Source organism: Phragmites australis, chromosome 3 (assembly GCF_958298935.1).
Source record: "Phragmites australis chromosome 3, lpPhrAust1.1, whole genome shotgun sequence".
Lineage (NCBI taxonomy): Eukaryota > Viridiplantae > Streptophyta > Magnoliopsida > Poales > Poaceae > Phragmites > Phragmites australis.
The window spans coordinates 9130114-9148418 of NC_084923.1; the positions used below are offsets into that span (position 1 = coordinate 9130114).

General features: G+C 42.3%; 2 protein-coding genes and 1 pseudogene across 2 annotated transcripts; all 3 read right to left on the reverse strand.

Moving 5' to 3' along the window:
- Positions 1–241: 241 nt before the first annotated feature.
- On the reverse strand, positions 242–4765 carry LOC133911982 (uncharacterized). Its single transcript, XM_062354500.1, has 7 exons — positions 4122–4765; positions 3701–3756; positions 3564–3612; positions 2926–3009; positions 1860–1985; positions 749–822; positions 242–502 (listed from the first exon to the last, which is right to left on the reverse strand). The coding sequence occupies exons 1-7, from the start codon at positions 4599–4601 to the stop codon at positions 403–405; spliced, it is 969 nt and encodes a 322-aa protein (XP_062210484.1). The 5' UTR covers positions 4602–4765; the 3' UTR covers positions 242–402.
- A 5444-nt stretch (positions 4766–10209) lies between these two features.
- LOC133910952 (peroxidase A2-like) lies at positions 10210–12202 on the reverse strand. Its single transcript, XM_062353191.1, has 4 exons — positions 11847–12202; positions 11517–11708; positions 10864–11026; positions 10210–10765 (listed from the first exon to the last, which is right to left on the reverse strand). Exons 1-4 carry the CDS (start codon positions 12081–12083, stop codon positions 10347–10349), a joined length of 1011 nt encoding a protein of 336 aa, XP_062209175.1. The 5' UTR covers positions 12084–12202; the 3' UTR covers positions 10210–10346.
- Positions 12203–14032: 1830 nt separating this feature from the next.
- On the reverse strand, positions 14033–15637 carry LOC133910953 (peroxidase N-like; annotated as a pseudogene).
- Between the last annotated feature and the right edge of the window lie 2668 nt (positions 15638–18305).

An 18305-nucleotide genomic window follows, 5' to 3' on the forward strand; every position in this document is an offset into this window, starting at 1 on the left:
CAGAATCACAGATGTTGGGAGATGTTGCGAACTCGACAGGATCTCCCCAATACACTTCGAAACTTGGCAAGCAATGCGATTATGAATTATTCGCTTTACACGAGTTGCCAACTAACCAAAAACTGAGAACTCTTGAGGGCGCAAAAACAGAAGCTCGAAATTCATAATACTCACCATGCCTGATGCCTGTAGGCCAGATTCAGCAAACTAGGTTATGTATGCGTGTGCAGACCATAAGGTATGACGCTATGATTTCTGTTTCAGTTTATTAGATAATGTTGGTATTAAACATCCAGCGTGAAAGCTCCTAAACATACAATGCTGGTAACAAATGGTGTCAACGTTAGTTACAACTAACAACACAACAGCTATGCTTTCAGCTTATTCTATTTATAGATACTGTCATAGAGGATCGTGCCTCCCAAGCTCGCTAGGTGGGGGCAAAAGAAGTGCAAGGCGTTGCTTGTATCTTTCAATCCGACGAAGCCGCTCCTTTTGCAACCTGTCAAAGGAACATTGTCAAAAAAGAATGAAAAAACTGATCGTGCAATCGGGATCACAATCTTGTGTTCCAGTTTCTGGACATGCTTTTCGTTTACAAGCTGCAGTTCTACCAAGACAACCCCATAGAGGCACGGGTCAATCATCTCTATTGCAGTGACACATTTCTGCCTAATATTTTTTTGACAATCGATTGACCCTTATATAAAGGTAAAGGGGTGAAAGAAAAAGAAAAGGATATACATACCCAGCACGTATCTTTTTTGCACGTTTTACATGCTGCTTTAATAAGTCGCTTGCGATGTATTCACCGTCAGCATTCTGCGAGATAAAAGATAAAATCCACTGGTATCTAAGTCTAATATTGCATCCATAAATGAAACACTTGTGTTTCTTGTGATAGAAAAGGATGGAGGAAAAGTACTCCACAAACTACAAAATGGTAAATGACACAGAATCACAAACAAGTAACTCGACCTGAACAAGAATTTCATTAGAAAAGAAGGAATACTGCTTCACCCCTTAAGTCTCGAGGAATGAAGACTAATTTGGCTATGCCACATTTTTATGGTAAATTGGTATGGTAGAACACATGAGCCCAAGCTTGCTAACATGTTGGCTTTGGTACCTTTAGCCAGGTGTATTAAAATTTAAGATTGTCCGTAGCATAACTCTTATGCAGGAATTAAAAAAAGTGTTTCTAGAGGGGACAAAAAATGTCTTAGCAAAAGTGGGCGCAGACAATAGTAGCCTATTTAGCGCCTATGACTTGGGAAATACTTCTGTAAACAGAAAAATGGAAGGGTAGGAGGAAAAATAAAAAGGGTAAAATCCAAAAGTCAGGAGCCAGTTTTCAGAAATCGTCAAGTCCCGAGCAAGAGAATAAATTTTTCGCAAATCAAATATCATAATGCTAATTATAAAAGGCCTAGATGCCAAGAACTCAAAAATGCCCCCACGAAGGTCTAAGAAAGGAAGAAACAGTGGATGATCGCATGATAAAATAAGCTACATCTTCAACCACATCTTTTGGAAAAAATAATGAGTCGAAATGGTTTTTATATGCCTTCAAAATGACTGCAGCTAATGACCTGCCATATGGTGGAATCAACAGTCGATTGCCAAACTTACTCCCTTACAATTTAAAAAAGTGGTATGGTAAAAAGAACCCTAACGTTCATCTTTTGAAAACCAAGAACTAGCTAAAGAATTGAGCAATAAACAAGTTAAGTAGAATCCAAAATTGCCTGAGCAGAACATATCCATGTTGTGTGCTTCACTGTGCATTTTTATCAGCAAGGTGTTAACTTAAATGAATCAAAATAGACAAACTGCAAAGTAGATTTTATAAAAGATACCTTCTGTGGCTCTTCATCTGAATCTTCATCCAGAGCATCATTTTTTTCCTTTTCTGATATCCTAGAATCTATGACTGAAGCAGGTAAAGGCCTTGGAAGGATTGGTTCACCATTTGCAAAGCTTGGCTGAATAAAACAGTGAGTCAAGTGCATGGAGAACATGGCACACGTGCAAAATCTGGAGCATGGACTGCAGATGCATTCAAATATTAAGAAGAAAAGGAGGGGGGGTAGACACAATCCATCCACACTAAAAACAGTAGTCGTTGAGGTTTCTGGAATATGGACTGCATTAGTACAACATGAAGAGAAGGGGAACACAGAACAATCCATCCACACAAAAAAAAACCAGTAGTCATGTGTAATCTGACAAACTGCACTTAGCAATTCACACAAAAATTTGAAGATTGCTAAATTCAAAGAACATCAAATAACAGAACACATGTAGCCTCTGAAAGTAACAAGGGCAAATGCCCGGAAAACAAATCCTGTTGTATACTAGAAATTGCATTTAAAACTTAAGACAAACATATCTTCAACTGATATTTGCAAAATATACAAAATAAAGACTGTGTTTGCCTTCATATAACTCAAATCTTTTTACAGTACAGCACAATATTTAAATAATCCTTAACACAAATACATGACAGAGAGAAATTGCCAAGGAAAAATATCAACAGTAAAACTCGGGAAAAAATGACTTCTAAGCTAAGGACTTAAATTCATTTTGACCAATACTTATCAAATGTCCTAAATAAAGGTAGTTAAACAAGAAACTATTTTATTTCTCGTACATGAATATTCATCTGAAAAACGCATACTATTTCACTCAAAGTTAAACAAATCGAAAATTTAAAAAACACCATAAACACACTTGAGGGCTTGAGGCATGTTAGATGGAGCTGGTTTAGAGGAATTCCATAGTAAGGAACTGTGATTTTCTCAAAAGAAAAAGGTAAAGGAACTACACTATTCTAGAATAATTTTAAAAAGCAACCAACCACCGTATGCACCCAAGATCTGAACGAAGGAAGGAAGGCATCTGAAAGAAGGAAGGCATGCTAACCTGACTTTCACGTGGAATACCATTATGCACCCAAGATCTACAGAGAGCGTACAAGGATCCTGACTCACTGTCCAGCAAGTTAACCTTTGGAGCAGCCAATACATAATTGAAAGTAATGTCAGTTCTAGTGTGCGACCCACTTTGTTTATCAACATAACAAAGAAGGCATGTATAAACTTGGCAAACTGATCCTTCTTAGGCAGCAGATCAATCGTTTCATAAATACGATACCAATCTCAACCTCATACTCGAAGTATCAATGATCATAGATATTTGGAAGAATAGGAAGATGAAATAGAACCAAGTTGTCTTTCTTGAACAGAAAAAAAAAGTGTGAAGAGCAAATAACATTGTCACCCTTTTCATCCCTGCAGTAAAATATCATATGATGTGGATCATATTACCTTAGGAATGGAAATAACCTATGACTAATCAGTACAAAGTACAAAACTTACAACATGTCCTCACAGGTCCCAGGATTAAATGGTATGTGGAACATTCACTGGACAATTTCATACTATCCAGAAATTACAATAATTCTACAGTATGAAATTGACAGTAACACAACTGAGTGCAAACGTCACATCTCACTGACCTATGTCTAGAAGACAAAGATAAAAAACATGTAGAGTACTTACTTTGCGGTCATTAATCACCACAGTTGTAGAGTCTTCTCTGCTCCTTTCCCTACGGATAAGTCAAATGCAGAATTGTTACGTGACAAATTTTCATTCCATAAGACAAACATTTGCATGCTTATTGTCTTGTTGTTTACCTATCCTTTGAGTTGTTCTGCTCATTGGATGGAGCAGTAGGTGGGACTGGATTAACCTAAGAAGTTCCAAAAGAAACACAACAAAAAGTGTCAATGGAACTTCAAAATTAATAATCTTTCCTGCAGAATTCCATCGAGAAAAATCCTAATTAACACAATATCTGAAACAGGTCAACACTATCCAAAATCAAATAACATGCTCAAACTACAGAACACTATGATTTACTCTCTCCAGCAATTCACAAGGACTGAATCCCTGATGTCTAACCATTCAAGTTACCCTAGATTACTTATCCCCGCACTAACATTCCACAAATACTGCATATAATTTGTTTATATAACTCAACCTGCACATCATGCCTTAGCCATATGCTCAAATCGGCTAAAAGTTCCAAAATTTACCAGAAATTAAGCCACTAACCTTGGGCTGCGGAGCTATCGGAACTCCACGGGGAGGCTGCTCGGGCCGCACCGCCACACCCGCCACCAGGGCCCGAGGCACGGCCGCGAATGACCGGGGCTGCGCGTGCGCGTGCGCGTACGCTAGGGGCTGCTGCTGAGGCTGCGCGATGGGGACAGCAACGGCGTGGGCGCGGGGGTATCCGACGGCCACGGGGGGAACGCCGCGCCGGTGATGTGCGGCCGCAGCGGATGTCGCGATGGGGTAGAGGATGCCGTGGGGCGCGGAGGAGGCGTGGCCAGGAGGGTTGGGGTTTAGCGGGCGGCCGGTGAAGAGCGGGGGAGCCGGGGCCGCCGCGGCGGCGGCGCGCGGGGAGGAGGTGGCGAGGAACGCGCGGGGAAGCGGGTGGGAGGCAGCGAGCGGCTGCGGAGGCGGGGACGCGGTGGCGGTGGGCGCTCGCGCGGCGGCGGCGGCGGGATGGCTGCGCGGCGGGGAGACCATGGCGTGGCGTGGCGCGGCGCGGGCGGAAACGGGAAGAGCGGTGGACCCGCGTGGTGGGGTGTCCCTTTTGAAACGGTTTGAATCGGGTTTGTGCCGTGCGTGGCGGCTCGGGATCTTCGAAGGTTTTCGTGTGGCGCGGGCGCTCCCCGTCGCGTCGACGCGTCGGACCGCGGGTGTGGGTGGAGCGGTGGAGTTCGCCATGTGTGGACGGTGCGAGGAGGCACTGCTCATGAGACGACGGATCATCGGATGGATGATCGAGATTTTCTGGATGAAACCTCTGCAAATGCGTTCCGTGCTTGGAGTTTGCTAGCAATTGATATGGAATTTGACTACAATTTACAACAGAGCAATGAAACAGTTGAATCCAACGCTTTATGAAACTAAGATTTTACCATTTCATAGAGGACATGTTTATTGTTTATTGTTATTACGAATTTTAGTCTCAAAAGTAAAAGAAAAAAACAAACTATCATAATATAAAAGCCAATTCTCATAATTTATTTTGCTAAGTTGTATTTATAAAATCTCACAATTCACAATCTGATGAAAAATAATCTTCATAAATTTTATAAAATAAACTATATTCTCGTAATCTGAATTAAAAAAACAGAATCTTAATCATAAAAAAACATACTAAGCTCGGGCTCCTCCTTCCTTTTCATGAAAATCAAGAGCAAATAAACCAATCGCAACGTTGGATCTATTCATCTCCGGCTAAACTTTCTCCATGCTTTCGCGTCGATCAGAAGAAAATAAAGAATAAGTGTTGCTTGAAGCCGACAATTCACGTCAGCACCAGGGAGAAATCCACTAACCGCGGACAAGATGCGTATGTCAAAACTCATTTAAAAGGGAAAAATATCAAGAAAGAGCACCTGTTCGGAGATAGCTACTGGAGAATATGCCTTCACTGCTTGCCATGTTGTTGCCTTTTCGATAAACCCATATCGCTATCGTCGGACCTAGACATCATGGTAAGCAAATATCGTTGCTTTCCCACACTCGATCTTGCCACAACAACTTTTTCAAACGCCGGGATACCATTTCCATTAACAAAATTAACCAGTACAGTCACAAAGTTTGGAATTTTGGGTTATAAGACAGAGAACCAACCCATCTCCAGAAAGCATCGAAAGACATCGAAAGCTAACCATGTTTAGCAACCCAGATCAGTCTAGACCCCCCAAAAAAGCACTACTTAGAACCATTCCACAGAGTTTGTAACTAGGATAGCCATAAATTTTAAACTGCTAAGATAGAAGTGTCAGCATCTTCAAGCTCTTGTTGCTCGTCTTCCTATGGTCTTCTCCTGGCAGAAGCATCAAGCGGTCGGCAGGGGTGTTTGAGGGGTTGCTGCTGAGCCAGCACTCAGGAGGCAGTCTACAACAAGTCTTAAGTGTGTTAGATCAGATCCTTCTTACTCATCTCTTTCAGAAAATCCCACTGCTTGATTTTTTTTTATATCCTACTTATACTCGTGGCTATCGAGTGATTATTTTGGAGACTAATAAAATTATTAAAACCTATGAGGTTACTTTTGATGACGCTAGTCCTAAAACTGATCAAATAATGCAGATACAAGTACACATATTCAGAGAGAGTTCGAGAGTATTTTTGTGGATGATGATGAGGTCGATGAGGATGAGATTTTAATTCCGATGATACAATCAGTTGTAGATCCCTTGACATCTTCGATCACTTTAGCTATAGTTGGACATTCTCAAGCTACTACATCATCTGTGCGTATTGAAGGAGAAGAAGATATTGCATCTCAAGTGACAGCTCCTTTGCATATTCATCAGAGTCATCAACCTGATAAGATGATTGGAGATTTGCACGAGTGAGTTACACAGTCCAGATTTATTGATTCTAATTCTCGTACTCATTCAATTTTTGTTGTTTCTTTTGAACCCAAAGATGTTTCACATGCATTAACTGACGAATCTTAGATCAATGTCATGCATGAGGAACTTGAAAATTTTGAACGCAACAAAGTATGAAAGCTTCTCGCACCTCCTCCGAGTCATACACTTATCGGTACTAAATGAGTTTTCAAAAATAAATAAAGTGAGGATGATGTTATTGTTAGAAATAAAGCTAGACTTGTAGCTCAAGGTTTTACATAGGTAGAAGGGCTAGATTTTGAAGAAACATTTGCTCCGGTTGCTAAACTAGAAGCTATTAGAATTCTTTTAACTTTTGCTGCATCTAAAGGTTTTAGATTATATCAAATGAATGTCAAAAATACTTTTCTTAATGGCTACATAAATGAAGAGATTTATGTTAAGCAACCACCTGATTTTGAAAATTCAAAATATCCAAATTATATATACAAGTTGTCGAAAGCTTTGTATGGTTTAAAACAAACTTCTAGAGCGTGGTATGATAGGTTTAAAACATTCTTCCTTGAAAATATTTTTGAAATGGGAAAAATAGATAAGACGTTGTTTGTGCTCAAATATGGTAACGATCAACTATTTCTTCAAATTTATATAGATGATATCATCTTTGGTTGTTCTTCTCATAATTTGGTGTCCCAGTTTTTAGAAATGATGAGCAGAGAATTTGAGATGAGTATGATGGGTGAACTAACGTACTTTTTGGACTTCAAGTCAAACAAACCAAAGAAAATACTTTTGTTCATCAAATTAAGTATACACGAGACCTGCTACGACATTTTGAGATGAAAAACAGCAAGCCGATCATGACACCTATTGGAGCAACAACGACACTAGATCCTGATGAAGATGTTGAGCCAGTTGATAAAAAAGAACATAGAAGTATGATTGAATCACTTTTGTATCTCACCGCTTCAAGGTCAGACATACAATTTATTGTATGCTTTGTTGTATGCTTGTGTGCACGATTTCAAGCTTCTCCACGTGTTTCACATCGACAAGTTGTCAAACGGATTCTAAGGTATCTTCATGGAACTCAAGATTTTGGCATTTGATTTTCTGCTTCTTCATCTATTAGCTTAAGAGCTTTTTCTGATGCTGATTTTGAAGGTTATGAAATTGATAGAGAAAAGTACATCTGGTACATGTCATTTCTTGCGTAATTCTCTTGTTGCATAGTTATCTAGGAAATAGTCCTCTGTTACACAATCTACTGCTGAATTTGAATATATAGTTGCTACTAGTTGTTGTTCACAAACTCTTTGTATAGTTGCTACACTTAAAGATTATGAGGTTAATTTAGATAGTGCTATAAGTATTACTAAAGATCTTGTGCAACATTCTCGAACTAAACATATTGATATCAGATTTCATTTTTTAGAGACAATATTGAAAAAGAAAACATTGAACTTCTTCGTGTGAATATTGAACACCAATTGACAGATATTTTTCACAAAATCTTTGGATTCTTTTCGGTTTACTTTTCTTCAGGGAGAACGTAGTGTTATTCATCATATGGGATTATTTTGAGGTGGAGTTCTTATATCTTGGAACTTGTTGAAGTTTATAAAAATAAGAAAACAATGAAATATAATAAAACATCATATCTGATACATATGTGACTTTTGAAGCCAGTGCTTATGCTACATATGAGCTTTTGCACTTCCATATCTACATGTGTAACTGTGTAATTTTTGTCATGATTTTTTTAAATCGAATGACAACTTGAATTAAATTTTGTTATGGTTAAACTCTCTTGATTGCTTTAATTTTTGATAAAAATACTACATGTGAAAGAATCAAATAAATGAAAAAGTACTGAATAATAGTTGATAGACAAAAGATCAAGGAAGTATGCACTGTCGCACTTCTTTTTTTGAGACTACTTATCATTGCACTTTGATATGAATTTGGAAGAAGTTGTGTACGATCAAAATCATTGTCTTAAGCTTCTGATTATCTTTTTTGACATAGATTTGGTATGGTTGGTTAGAATAAGACTGATGGTGCATATAATTTCTTGCAAAAGAATATGAGAAGTTACTTGACATCAATTTTGGCATCTTGTTATATATCTTTTTAAATCAAAACAATAACATACTTTTGATATTCATGATTTTGATAGCATATAAATTGAGGATTCGAGTGATTTAGATTGGGAGACCATACCTTACAAATAAATCATTAATTATATTTGATAAGTTATGCTCACACTATATTTTTATATGTGTAGACGCGTTGGTGCAAAAATTCTTGATAGTGTGACTTAGTCGAGTATTTGTTATATATGTGGATGAATTCTGATGCTCATTGAAATAACAAGACATTCTCTCTTTTGAATTTTCGGTGAAATCATTGCCGAAGGGGGAGAGAAAGTTGCTTATTATTTTTATTTTTTTGCTTCAAAAGAGGAGAGAAAATTTTTTCAAAGGATTTTTGTTGATCTTTTGATTTCACTTTGCGTTTAATTTTAAAATCAAATCATGTCTATTAAAAGATTACCAATATTCACATGAGGGTTGCCAATGTTTTCATCAAGAAGGAGATTGTAAGATCATGTGATGAAAAATTGATTATTGATGAAATTGGCAGACCAAAATGATTTAGTATAATGACATTTGGTTGATGTTCATGAGTTGCTAAGATATGCTTGGATAGCATAGTTGGTTTGATGCGTTATCATTAGTTGAGTATGCTTATGTTAACATGTTGGTTTTGTTTGGAGTTTGTGTGGTGTTACGTGAACTGATCTTGAGTCAATCAGGAAGGACTTGTGCTCATACTCGATTATTATTTGATTCATGTGTAGGTGTTGCCGGACTACAACTATTTCAAATTGAAGCGCTTGAATAAAATAAGGATGTGCTTGCAATGACTCCTAGTCTCTTGCGGTTACATGCAGTTGAAACGGTTGGTGACATGAACCTGTAGTTTATAGCTAGGATTATTTTAATAATATTAAATTTTTTCTCTATATTATTGTTCTTTGTTTGTAAGATTTTTACTGGAACACTCGGATACTGATGGATCGTAGTTTGACTTGAATCTTACATCTTTTTGCCCAGTAGTGGGATACACATTACTTGGTCCTCAATGCAGGAAGGTCCGGGAAGGAAAGTACCAGTCACACCTTAAATTTCAATGTGATAGTAACGGTTTCGTTATTTACGGAAGTCTAGTAGAACTTTTGTTTGAAGCAACACCTAGTGCGCTCATTTATACACTTAATCATTTTGATGTAATATTTGGAGTTGAAATTTTAGATATTAACTATGCATGTAATGGTATTTGATGTAATTTTAGAAATGCCTATAGTTTGAATTAATGATTAAGTGTTTATCGTGACTTAAACATTAGAAGAACGGATGTATGTACATATGATGCATCTTGGATTGTGCAAATTTTTTGGCTGCCGAATATCTATCAGTGCCGGTTCTATTTTAGAATCGACATTGATAGTCAGTATCAGTGCCGTTTCCTAACAGGGATCCGACACTGATAGTGATTTTCAGTGTCAGTTTCATACCCGATACTAATAGTCACTGACTATCAGTGCCGAGTAATTAGTGTCGGTTTAAAACCCACAACTGATATATTCTGCAGTAGTGACTTGATCTATTGGTGCCACCAGAATCATCGCCCTCTGGCCCTCGCTACCATTCCAGTGGTAAAAAAATAAGAGAAAAAAGCTAGCAGTATATTTCTTTGGTTTTCTATGTAGTATTCGTGCAGTGCAGCTTATCTTATGTAACGAACTAGTCTTCCCATAACAAAAAATGCAGGCATCTTCAGCTTAAACATGATACATTTACAAGCTGCTCGAATCCTCGATCGGTCTAGCTCACTAGCTCCCATTGACCTTCCTACAGTTCGTCCGAACCTCCCCCTGGCTCCCCGTCAGCGGCTCGATGTTCCCCATGTTGATCATGGACCTGGCGAAGCTCTTGAAGAACGCCTTCTGGCTGCTGGCGAACCGGCCGACGAGCGCCGCCGTGGGCGCGCCGGGCGTCGACAGCAGCTCCTGGTCGGACTGCAGGAACCCGCGGCGCGCCTCGATGTTCGTGTAGTAGTTCTCGTCGAAGGTGTCCGGCGTGGTCGGGTCGAGGTCGTTGAGCGCCGACATGTCCCCGCCCCTCGGGCACCGCAGGGCGAGGAGCGTCCGGTAGCCGCGGTCCAGCGTCGGGTCCGGCCGCCTCGTCCCGCTGAAGTTGTACAGCCGGGCCGTCACGAACTGGCACTGCACGCGCCCAAACGTGTGCGCCCCTGCATGCAGCCAGGTGTAATACAATCACGTGGCGTTACTGCTCTCTGTTCCTGCGGGATCACGAGCAACGTCCGATCGATCGAGTCCGTTTTTTTACCTGAGAGGGCGACGAGGTCGGTGTCGTCGAGACCGACGGCGCCGAACTTCTGCTGGAGCGTGGTGAGATTGTCGAAGGGGCTCGGGAGGTTGTTCGCGGCGGTGATGTTGGCGGCGGTGCCGTCACGCCGGCCGAGCTGCACGCGCCACCGGGGGCCGCCGGACTGCGTGCACGTACACATGCATGGGACCATGCGTCATGTGGCCGTGTTGGATTAAAGAGCGGCACGGAAAGGAGAAGTCGTCCGGTGTGATCTCGACGTACGTCGGGTGCCGAGTGCTGACAGGCGATGCGATGTGACGTGTGAAATATCCACGTCGTACTAGGTTCTCTGTGTCGTTTATGCTCTTAAAGATGAGCAATTTTGTCAACATGTCATAGATCTCTCTCTATATATAGCCATACTAGCTAGTTCAACTATTCTGCACCTACGGCTTTCGAATTCTTGCTCCAGGCCCGGAGCACACATTATTTGTTTACCAGCATGCAATCTAGTACACTGCCAGTTCGCCACAGTGCGCGCGTGAAATGTTCGCGAACAATGTCGCTGTGTTAATCTTCAGCTAATATCTAACAGCTAACTTCGAATGAGGTGATATTCAGAGCTAATGGTGGGTCGATAGCATACAATTGCTGCCTCGAGAAAAACGCACCAGTTCGACCGAGATCTTGGCGGCGATAGCGAGGATGTCGGCGCAGGAGACGACGCCGGGGCAGGCCTCCTCCAGCGCCGCCTTGACGGCGTCCACGACGGGGTACCCGCGCGCCGAGTTGTTGTTCGGCGTCGCGAACTTCTCCGACACGATGCTCGAGCTGTTGTCCAGCAGGATCGACGCGTCGCAGCCCTGATGAGAACCCCAAAACCCGTCGCGCGGACGACGAACATGTCAGACGAAGCGCGTGCATTTGGCACCCAAATTAACGCGAGCGCACGACGTAATAAATCCACGGCACTGTGGAAGGGAGGGGAGGGTTTGGTTTACTTGGACGAAGCAGTCGTGGAAGTGGAGGCGGGTGAGGCTGGCGTAGATGCGGGCGTCGGCCTCGTGCGCCTTCTTCAGCACCCGCCGCACGATCCGGTGAACGTCGGGGCACGTCCGGCCATAGTACTCGTCGCACAGCTGCGCCGCACCGGCCCGGACGCCAAACCCGAGCGCGACGGCGACAGCCAGGAGGACGACCAGTGGAGCACAGCAAGAAATGGCACGGCCGGTCGCCATTGATCTCCCCGAGCTCGCCGCGCACGCGTTCGCAGGTGCTGTTGCTGTTGCACGCTGACTCTGCGTACTACAGCGTATGGCTCCGATGGTTCGCTCTTACGGGCCGGCAAGTTTTATAGCCGCGGTGCTCACAGGTGGTTGTCGATTTGGGCACAGGGAGAACGCCTTTTCTTGGATCTGAAGGATGGATGGGCAATCATTCGGAGCGAACGATCCGTGGCGACTTTCCCTTCGCGGCGTCGTTTTCAGAGGCCGATGCATGCATGCATGCAGGCGTGCGAACAGAGACACTGTGCATATCAGACCATGCATGGCCACATTTCGGTGTCTTTATTAGCCAGCGCACCTAATTTTACGAGTGATATAGTGATAGTGCCAACAACATAAGGCAGTACACAGGACAGGACACGTGAGTTTTGTTCCAGTTTGGTGAGGTCGATCGATTGCCAAGCGCGACTGACTGTTCCCGTACGTGGTTTTAGTCAGCGCCCACTTTAATCTGCAACAGACATGTTCAGTACGTACGTGCTGAGGAGGATCATCTGCCCGTGAGAGTTGGTACCGTGTGCAGTCTACGAAACTGAAACTAGCAATGTTTGTTCAGATAGAAAGGAGGCTAATTCTGCGTGATTGGTCAAGTCTACATTATCAAGCGAGCAGACGCAACCGGCTCCTTACTCTGCGCTGAAGGGTCCTGTATGACTATGACCTCATACCATACATGCCAACTACTCCGTACTCAATAGACCATTGCTGGGGAAGATTGCACACAACTTCAAGGACCAGTTATTCAGCATACTTTTCTCAGGATCTTGTACGGTGTTCCCATGGACTTTAAATTCCTTCGCTGGATGATCACGGTTCGCAAATCACGAACGCGTAGGCACGTTCCAGCGAGGTATTCCGTTTTTGCAACCTGGAGCAGTTCGCCTGGAGCACCCCGCTTGTCAAATTCAGGAACCAGAGATATCGATAAGGTCTTGCTTACTGTTACGGTTGATCTCTTCTATTGCCTAACTGCTCATGCAGTTGCCATGGCGTCCGTTGGGAAGAAGACGTCTCCCCGACGAACAACCTATTATTCTGTATACATATGTAAAACAATCAATGAATAAAACATGTTTTCTATTGGTAAAAGAGAATATCTTTCACTAACAAAGTATGGCGAAGATCAATTTACTGAAAATACTCAAGTTTAAAGAAAAAGTTAAGAGAAAAATGATGGCCAGAGTGATGATCCTAAGAGCTCTCTCTTAGCATGATAATCATGTATCAATATTTATATTGCTATTTAAAGTATAATTAGATATATAAATATATCCCTACAGAGTTAGTAAAGATTCAAATCTTCACTGTATAATCAGGACCAAGGCTAGCCTTGTAAAATGCTACTACGATTAGTTGCAGCAATTATTCTAACAAGTGGTGCTAGAGACATAGAGCTTAACTGATCGTCTATTACGGTGTAGCCCTGACCCGTGTGTCAGATCAGTCGCTGATTAAATCAGCATGGAATGCCGATTATTCCGTGGCAAGCAGAGAACGGTTGATATAACTCCTCTGGCTAATCTTACTGGGAGGACCGAGGGTTCCCTAAGGCTTCAGAGTCAACAGTCTCCGTAGGCTCAAGTTTAGGGCTTTGGACCAACTAGGTCCGAGGCTAGACGTAGACTGACGGAATTAGAGATGTCGAGGGTCGACCTAACATTTTCACTCGACTATTACACTGTCTCGATCATCCTAAAAACTTACCAGTCACAATCCGATCTCATGGTCCACAGCACTGCAGTACGACACTGTTCATTTTGGCCACGTTACACGTCAGGACAGTACTAATCTGTAGTACTTATGTACTAATTATAGAGAGCGGGCGAGGCATCATTCTCAGAACAGAAGGGGCATGATGTGATTAAGTGACGGAGATATGCAAGCAAGACGAAGGACTCGTTAGCATTTATTTTTCTTGCTTGTTCAAGGGGACATCAGTGAACGGCTGAACGCATCAACTGATCAAACTGTAGCGGCAGTTACAGATTCCTCCGTTTTTGCATGACGCGTAGCAGAGAGGCTGATTACTACCACTCATCTGTCTGAATTAATTGATACATCGTCCCATACTATTGCTGGCGATCAACACTAGCTTAAACCACAGGATCGATCTAACTTTCGAGGTCATGCATGGCAGACGCCAGAAGCAGATGATGTGCGCGTTGCTCGGTTTCAGTTGACGGCCCGGCAGTTCTTGCGAACCTGGCCGGCCGAGCCGGTGAGCGGGCTGATGTTGCCCATCTTGACCATGGACCTGCCGAAGTCGCAGAAGAAGCGCTGGCTGTTGGCGCTGTAGGCCTGCACGAGAGCCTTGGTGGCGGCGACGCCGTCGGCGCTGGAGAAGAGGCCCGGGTCGGAGGAGAGGAGGCCCTTCTGGCCGAGCAAATTCTGGAAGTAGTGGTTGTCGAACGTGTCCGCGGAGCCGTTGTCCAGCGCCACCGTCTGGTTGCCGTCCCCGCCGCGGCAGAGAGTCTGCAGGCTGGACGCCAGGGACGGGTCCAGCGTCGGGTCGACCGAGCTCGTCGCCGAGAAGTTGGACAGCCGGTTGCTGACAGCACGCACCGCGCTCGACCGATCGTGTGGCCACCTGTTCATGGTTCGATTGATCATCGATACGTCCAGTCAGCAATCTTGACATGAATGAAATACGGATTGGATAACTAGTTTCTCATCTAGAAGTGTGTATTTTGGGTAAGAGACCTTTGAGATCAAATATATACCTTGCATCTTTTCTATTATATAAAGCACAAGATGTTTTCATACCACTTATTCTCGCATACTCCTTTTCTATCTAATAAATTTTTTTAAAATTTAAATAATTTATTCACTTTTACTTATCTATTTTTATCCTAGTTGTATGGAATTATGAGTGGGCCACTGATAAAACGACCACGTCGGTTGTATTCAGACCCACATCCTTGAACTTCTTTATGATCTTGTTGACTGGGAAGGTACGTACCAGCTGCACTCCGTATTTAGCCGCGGGGGCTAGGATGTCCGCGCAGGATACGACCCCCGGACACGCCTTCTCGAGGTCGGCCTTGATCGCGTCGACGACCTCGAACCCCCTCGTCGAGTTCAGGTTCGGCGCCGCCAGCTTCTCGCTGTTGCTCCCGTCCAGCAGGATCGACCCGTCACAGCCCTGCATACATACAGCCAAGTCTTTTTTCAGTATCAGTACATAAACGTACGTTCAGAGACTGAGGAGTGGGGCCAGCATGCGTGTGTCAGAGTGTGTGTTATATACGTTGACGAAGCAGTCGTGGAAGTGAGAGCCTGAGCAGGGAGGCACCCATCCTGGGCTCGGCCTTCATCGCAGCGGACACGCTAGCCCGGACGATGTCCTCCGCCTGGGGGCAGCAGTCGTCGTAGAAATCGTCCGTCAGCTGGCCCCTCGCCAGCACGGCGGCGCCGAGGCACTGCACGGCAAGCAGGGCAAGGCAGCTCATGTCTCTGCAGGAGTTGTGCTCCATGTCTCTGTACCGTGTCAGTACGTGTTGGCTCCTCTCTTTGCGTCTTTGCTGCAAGGCTTATATAAACGGTTAAAAGAAGTGATATTGATCAGTGCCAATGACAGCGAAAATATAGTAAATGTTGTTGGATAATCGTTGTGCTCGTTGACGAGTAAGCGGGCGGCTGGCTGAGTGATGTATACTTCAGCGTGCAGAATCGGCAACAGCCGGACGCACTGATCGATCCCCTGCAAAAATGTACGTAGTGGAGTTGCACGCAGCACGCTTCCGAGTGTTTTTTCTGCACTAGAAGTGGTAGTGGAGCTCCAACATAAATGCGAGCACTGTAACGTAAATACGTAATGCATTCACATTTCGCGTGCACCTTGGGGACGGCGGCGGCTGCAATGTAATGGTCAATGATAAGATTTGATATTAAAATGGTCATTATAATAATAATTGATTTAATAAGATATTATTAGGTTTGGCCGAATACATGGGAAGTAACCACGATCAGTGATCATAACCAATGACCACAACTTGGCGACTCCAATGGTGAATCGAAGCTTTCAGCTGCCTTTTAGCCGAATACTAAAGCTCTAGACATGTCTACTTCGGAGATTGAGAAAGATAACATTATCATAGCATCCTACGATGAGTTGCTGGAAGAAGCGTGCTTTGCGATCGAGGCCGACTTGGAGCAACATCGTCAATAACTAATGTAAAGACTCGGCAAGACGTGTTCAAGAAAGAAAATTCTCCACTGCCTGCCAACCAGCACCCTAAGGTATTAACCAATGTAAATGCTCAATCTTCTCTCTCATGAGGACATTGCTAATATGATTGATCAATTCGTCAGTGCAACTATGGCTAATAATGTTCAAAAAATGATTGAGGACACGTTGGTTAGTAAGATTCGGCCTTTAGTTTTACAAGTACATGAGAAACAAAATTTGAAGAAACCTAGTGCTAAGTAATGTTAATGCTTTAATTCTTTCAATTATCAAGATATTACCTAGTGTTTTTTTATGCTTACTTGAATAACCCTCATAATGGCTAAGATTATATAGGTAGTGCTTCACCTAATCATATTGATCCTTATGCTACTAGAATTGATGTAACACAAAACTCATATAAAACCATAATATATAGTTGCTCCGCCTATACCATCGCAAGGGTCAAGTATCCCTTATGGGCCAACACCTGTAGAATATTTCGCTATGCTACCTCCTATTACTTCATATGCGCCGAATTTGACTACATCACAGCTTGATCTAATAACTAACAATGCTTGACTTGTGGCCGATTATGTTAAAATCATACGAGAATAAATAGTTACCGTGCTAAAAGAATAATTTGGTATAGAGGTTGGAAGAAAAGCTCATGCATATCAAAAGCTATATCCCAAGCACTATGATACAGTCTCATACCCCGGCAGTTTCAAAGTTCCTAATTTTGTGAAATTCACCGAGGGAGATAATAGAATGACCAAGGAGCATGTGGGTCAATTCTTGCATAATTGGGTGAAGCTAATTCCAATGATACCCTGAAAATTAGATTGTTTACTTTGTCATTGTCTAGAACTATTTTTACATGGTTTACATCTCTTGTACCCAATTCTGTATATGTGTGGTCTTAATTAGAAGAAAAAAATTTATGAACATTTTTATAGTGTTGATGCTGAATTGAAACTTTCACATTTAACATTAGTTAAATAAAAAATACAATGGACTCATTGCTGATTTTATTAGGAGGTTTAGAGATACAAAGAACATATATTTTAACTTGATGCTTTTTGGAAAAAAAAAACTTAGCTGAATTAGCTTATTCAGATTTATTGTCTCATTTTAAGGAAAAATTAGAAGGGTATGATTTTCAAGATGTTGGTCAAGTCTTGCAAAGAGCTCTGGCACAAAAGAGCGAGCTAAAGAGTCTAGAAAATTTCAAAGATCAAATAATAAATCGAGAGTTGATCGTCCTAATGTTCACATGCTTGAATATGAATCTGAAGATTCAGATCATGACAACGTTGATGTATGTGTGGCCGAATGGGCTTCGTCTTCTAAGTCTAAATCATTCATGTTCTCTGCTCTTAAGCCGATGCCTCCTAAGACTCAACAAGAGGAAATTAAATTTATTTTTTGATTAATTGCTACAAGAAAAATAGATTAAGCTATCTCATGGTCATGTAATTCTTCCATTAGATGAATGAAAGAGGTGAGCTTATTGCAAATATCATAACTCTTATTCTCATACGACCAATGATTGCAATATTTTTCGTGGAAAGATTCAATCGACTACTAATAAAGGACGATTGAAATTTATGAATATGCAAGTAGACAAGCAACCATTCCCGATTAATGTGGTTGATCTCCAAGACAAGATCATCTTAATTCGGTAAAATCAAGCTTAATCAACTAAAGGAAAAATGTAATTGTTAATGAAGAAAGACCTAAACCTTTGAGGAAAAACAAAAACTTGTTAAGAGAGGTGTTATTTGAGAAAACTCCAGAAGGTAAGGAATCGATTAAGATTGTGGTGAACACTTCAACCATCGGGGATATGAAAATACTAAGCCAAGGATGATCAAGCCAAAGAGCCCAGAGGTCGGTGAGTGGAAAATCAAATAGATGAAGAGACGTGACAAGGTTGAGAAATTCAAGCCCACATTCAAGCAACTTTTGTTTAAATATGGAAAGACAAGGCCGTCCCAACTCATATG

Bases quoted from the DNA above. Each gene is read 5' to 3' on its own strand.
- LOC133911982 (XM_062354500.1), bottom strand. From the start codon at position 4,601: ATGGTCTCCCCGCCGCGCAGCCATCCCGCCGCCGCCGCCGCGCGAGCG. The intron at 3,757-4,121 runs GTTAGTGGCTTA...GGAACTTCTTAG, and splicing joins CGATAGCTCCGCAGCCCAAG to GTTAATCCAGTCCCACCTAC. The intron at 503-748 runs GTATGTATATCC...TTCCTTTGACAG, and splicing joins GCAAAAAAGATACGTGCTGG to GTTGCAAAAGGAGCGGCTTC.
- LOC133910952 (XM_062353191.1), bottom strand. From the start codon at position 12,083: ATGGCGACCGGCCGTGCCATTTCTTGCTGTGCTCCACTGGTCGTCCTC. The intron at 11,027-11,516 runs GTGCGTTTTTCT...ACGTGCACGCAG, and splicing joins CCAAGATCTCGGTCGAACTG to TCCGGCGGCCCCCGGTGGCG. The intron at 10,766-10,863 runs GTAAAAAAACGG...GGCTGCATGCAG, and splicing joins CGACCTCGTCGCCCTCTCAG to GGGCGCACACGTTTGGGCGC.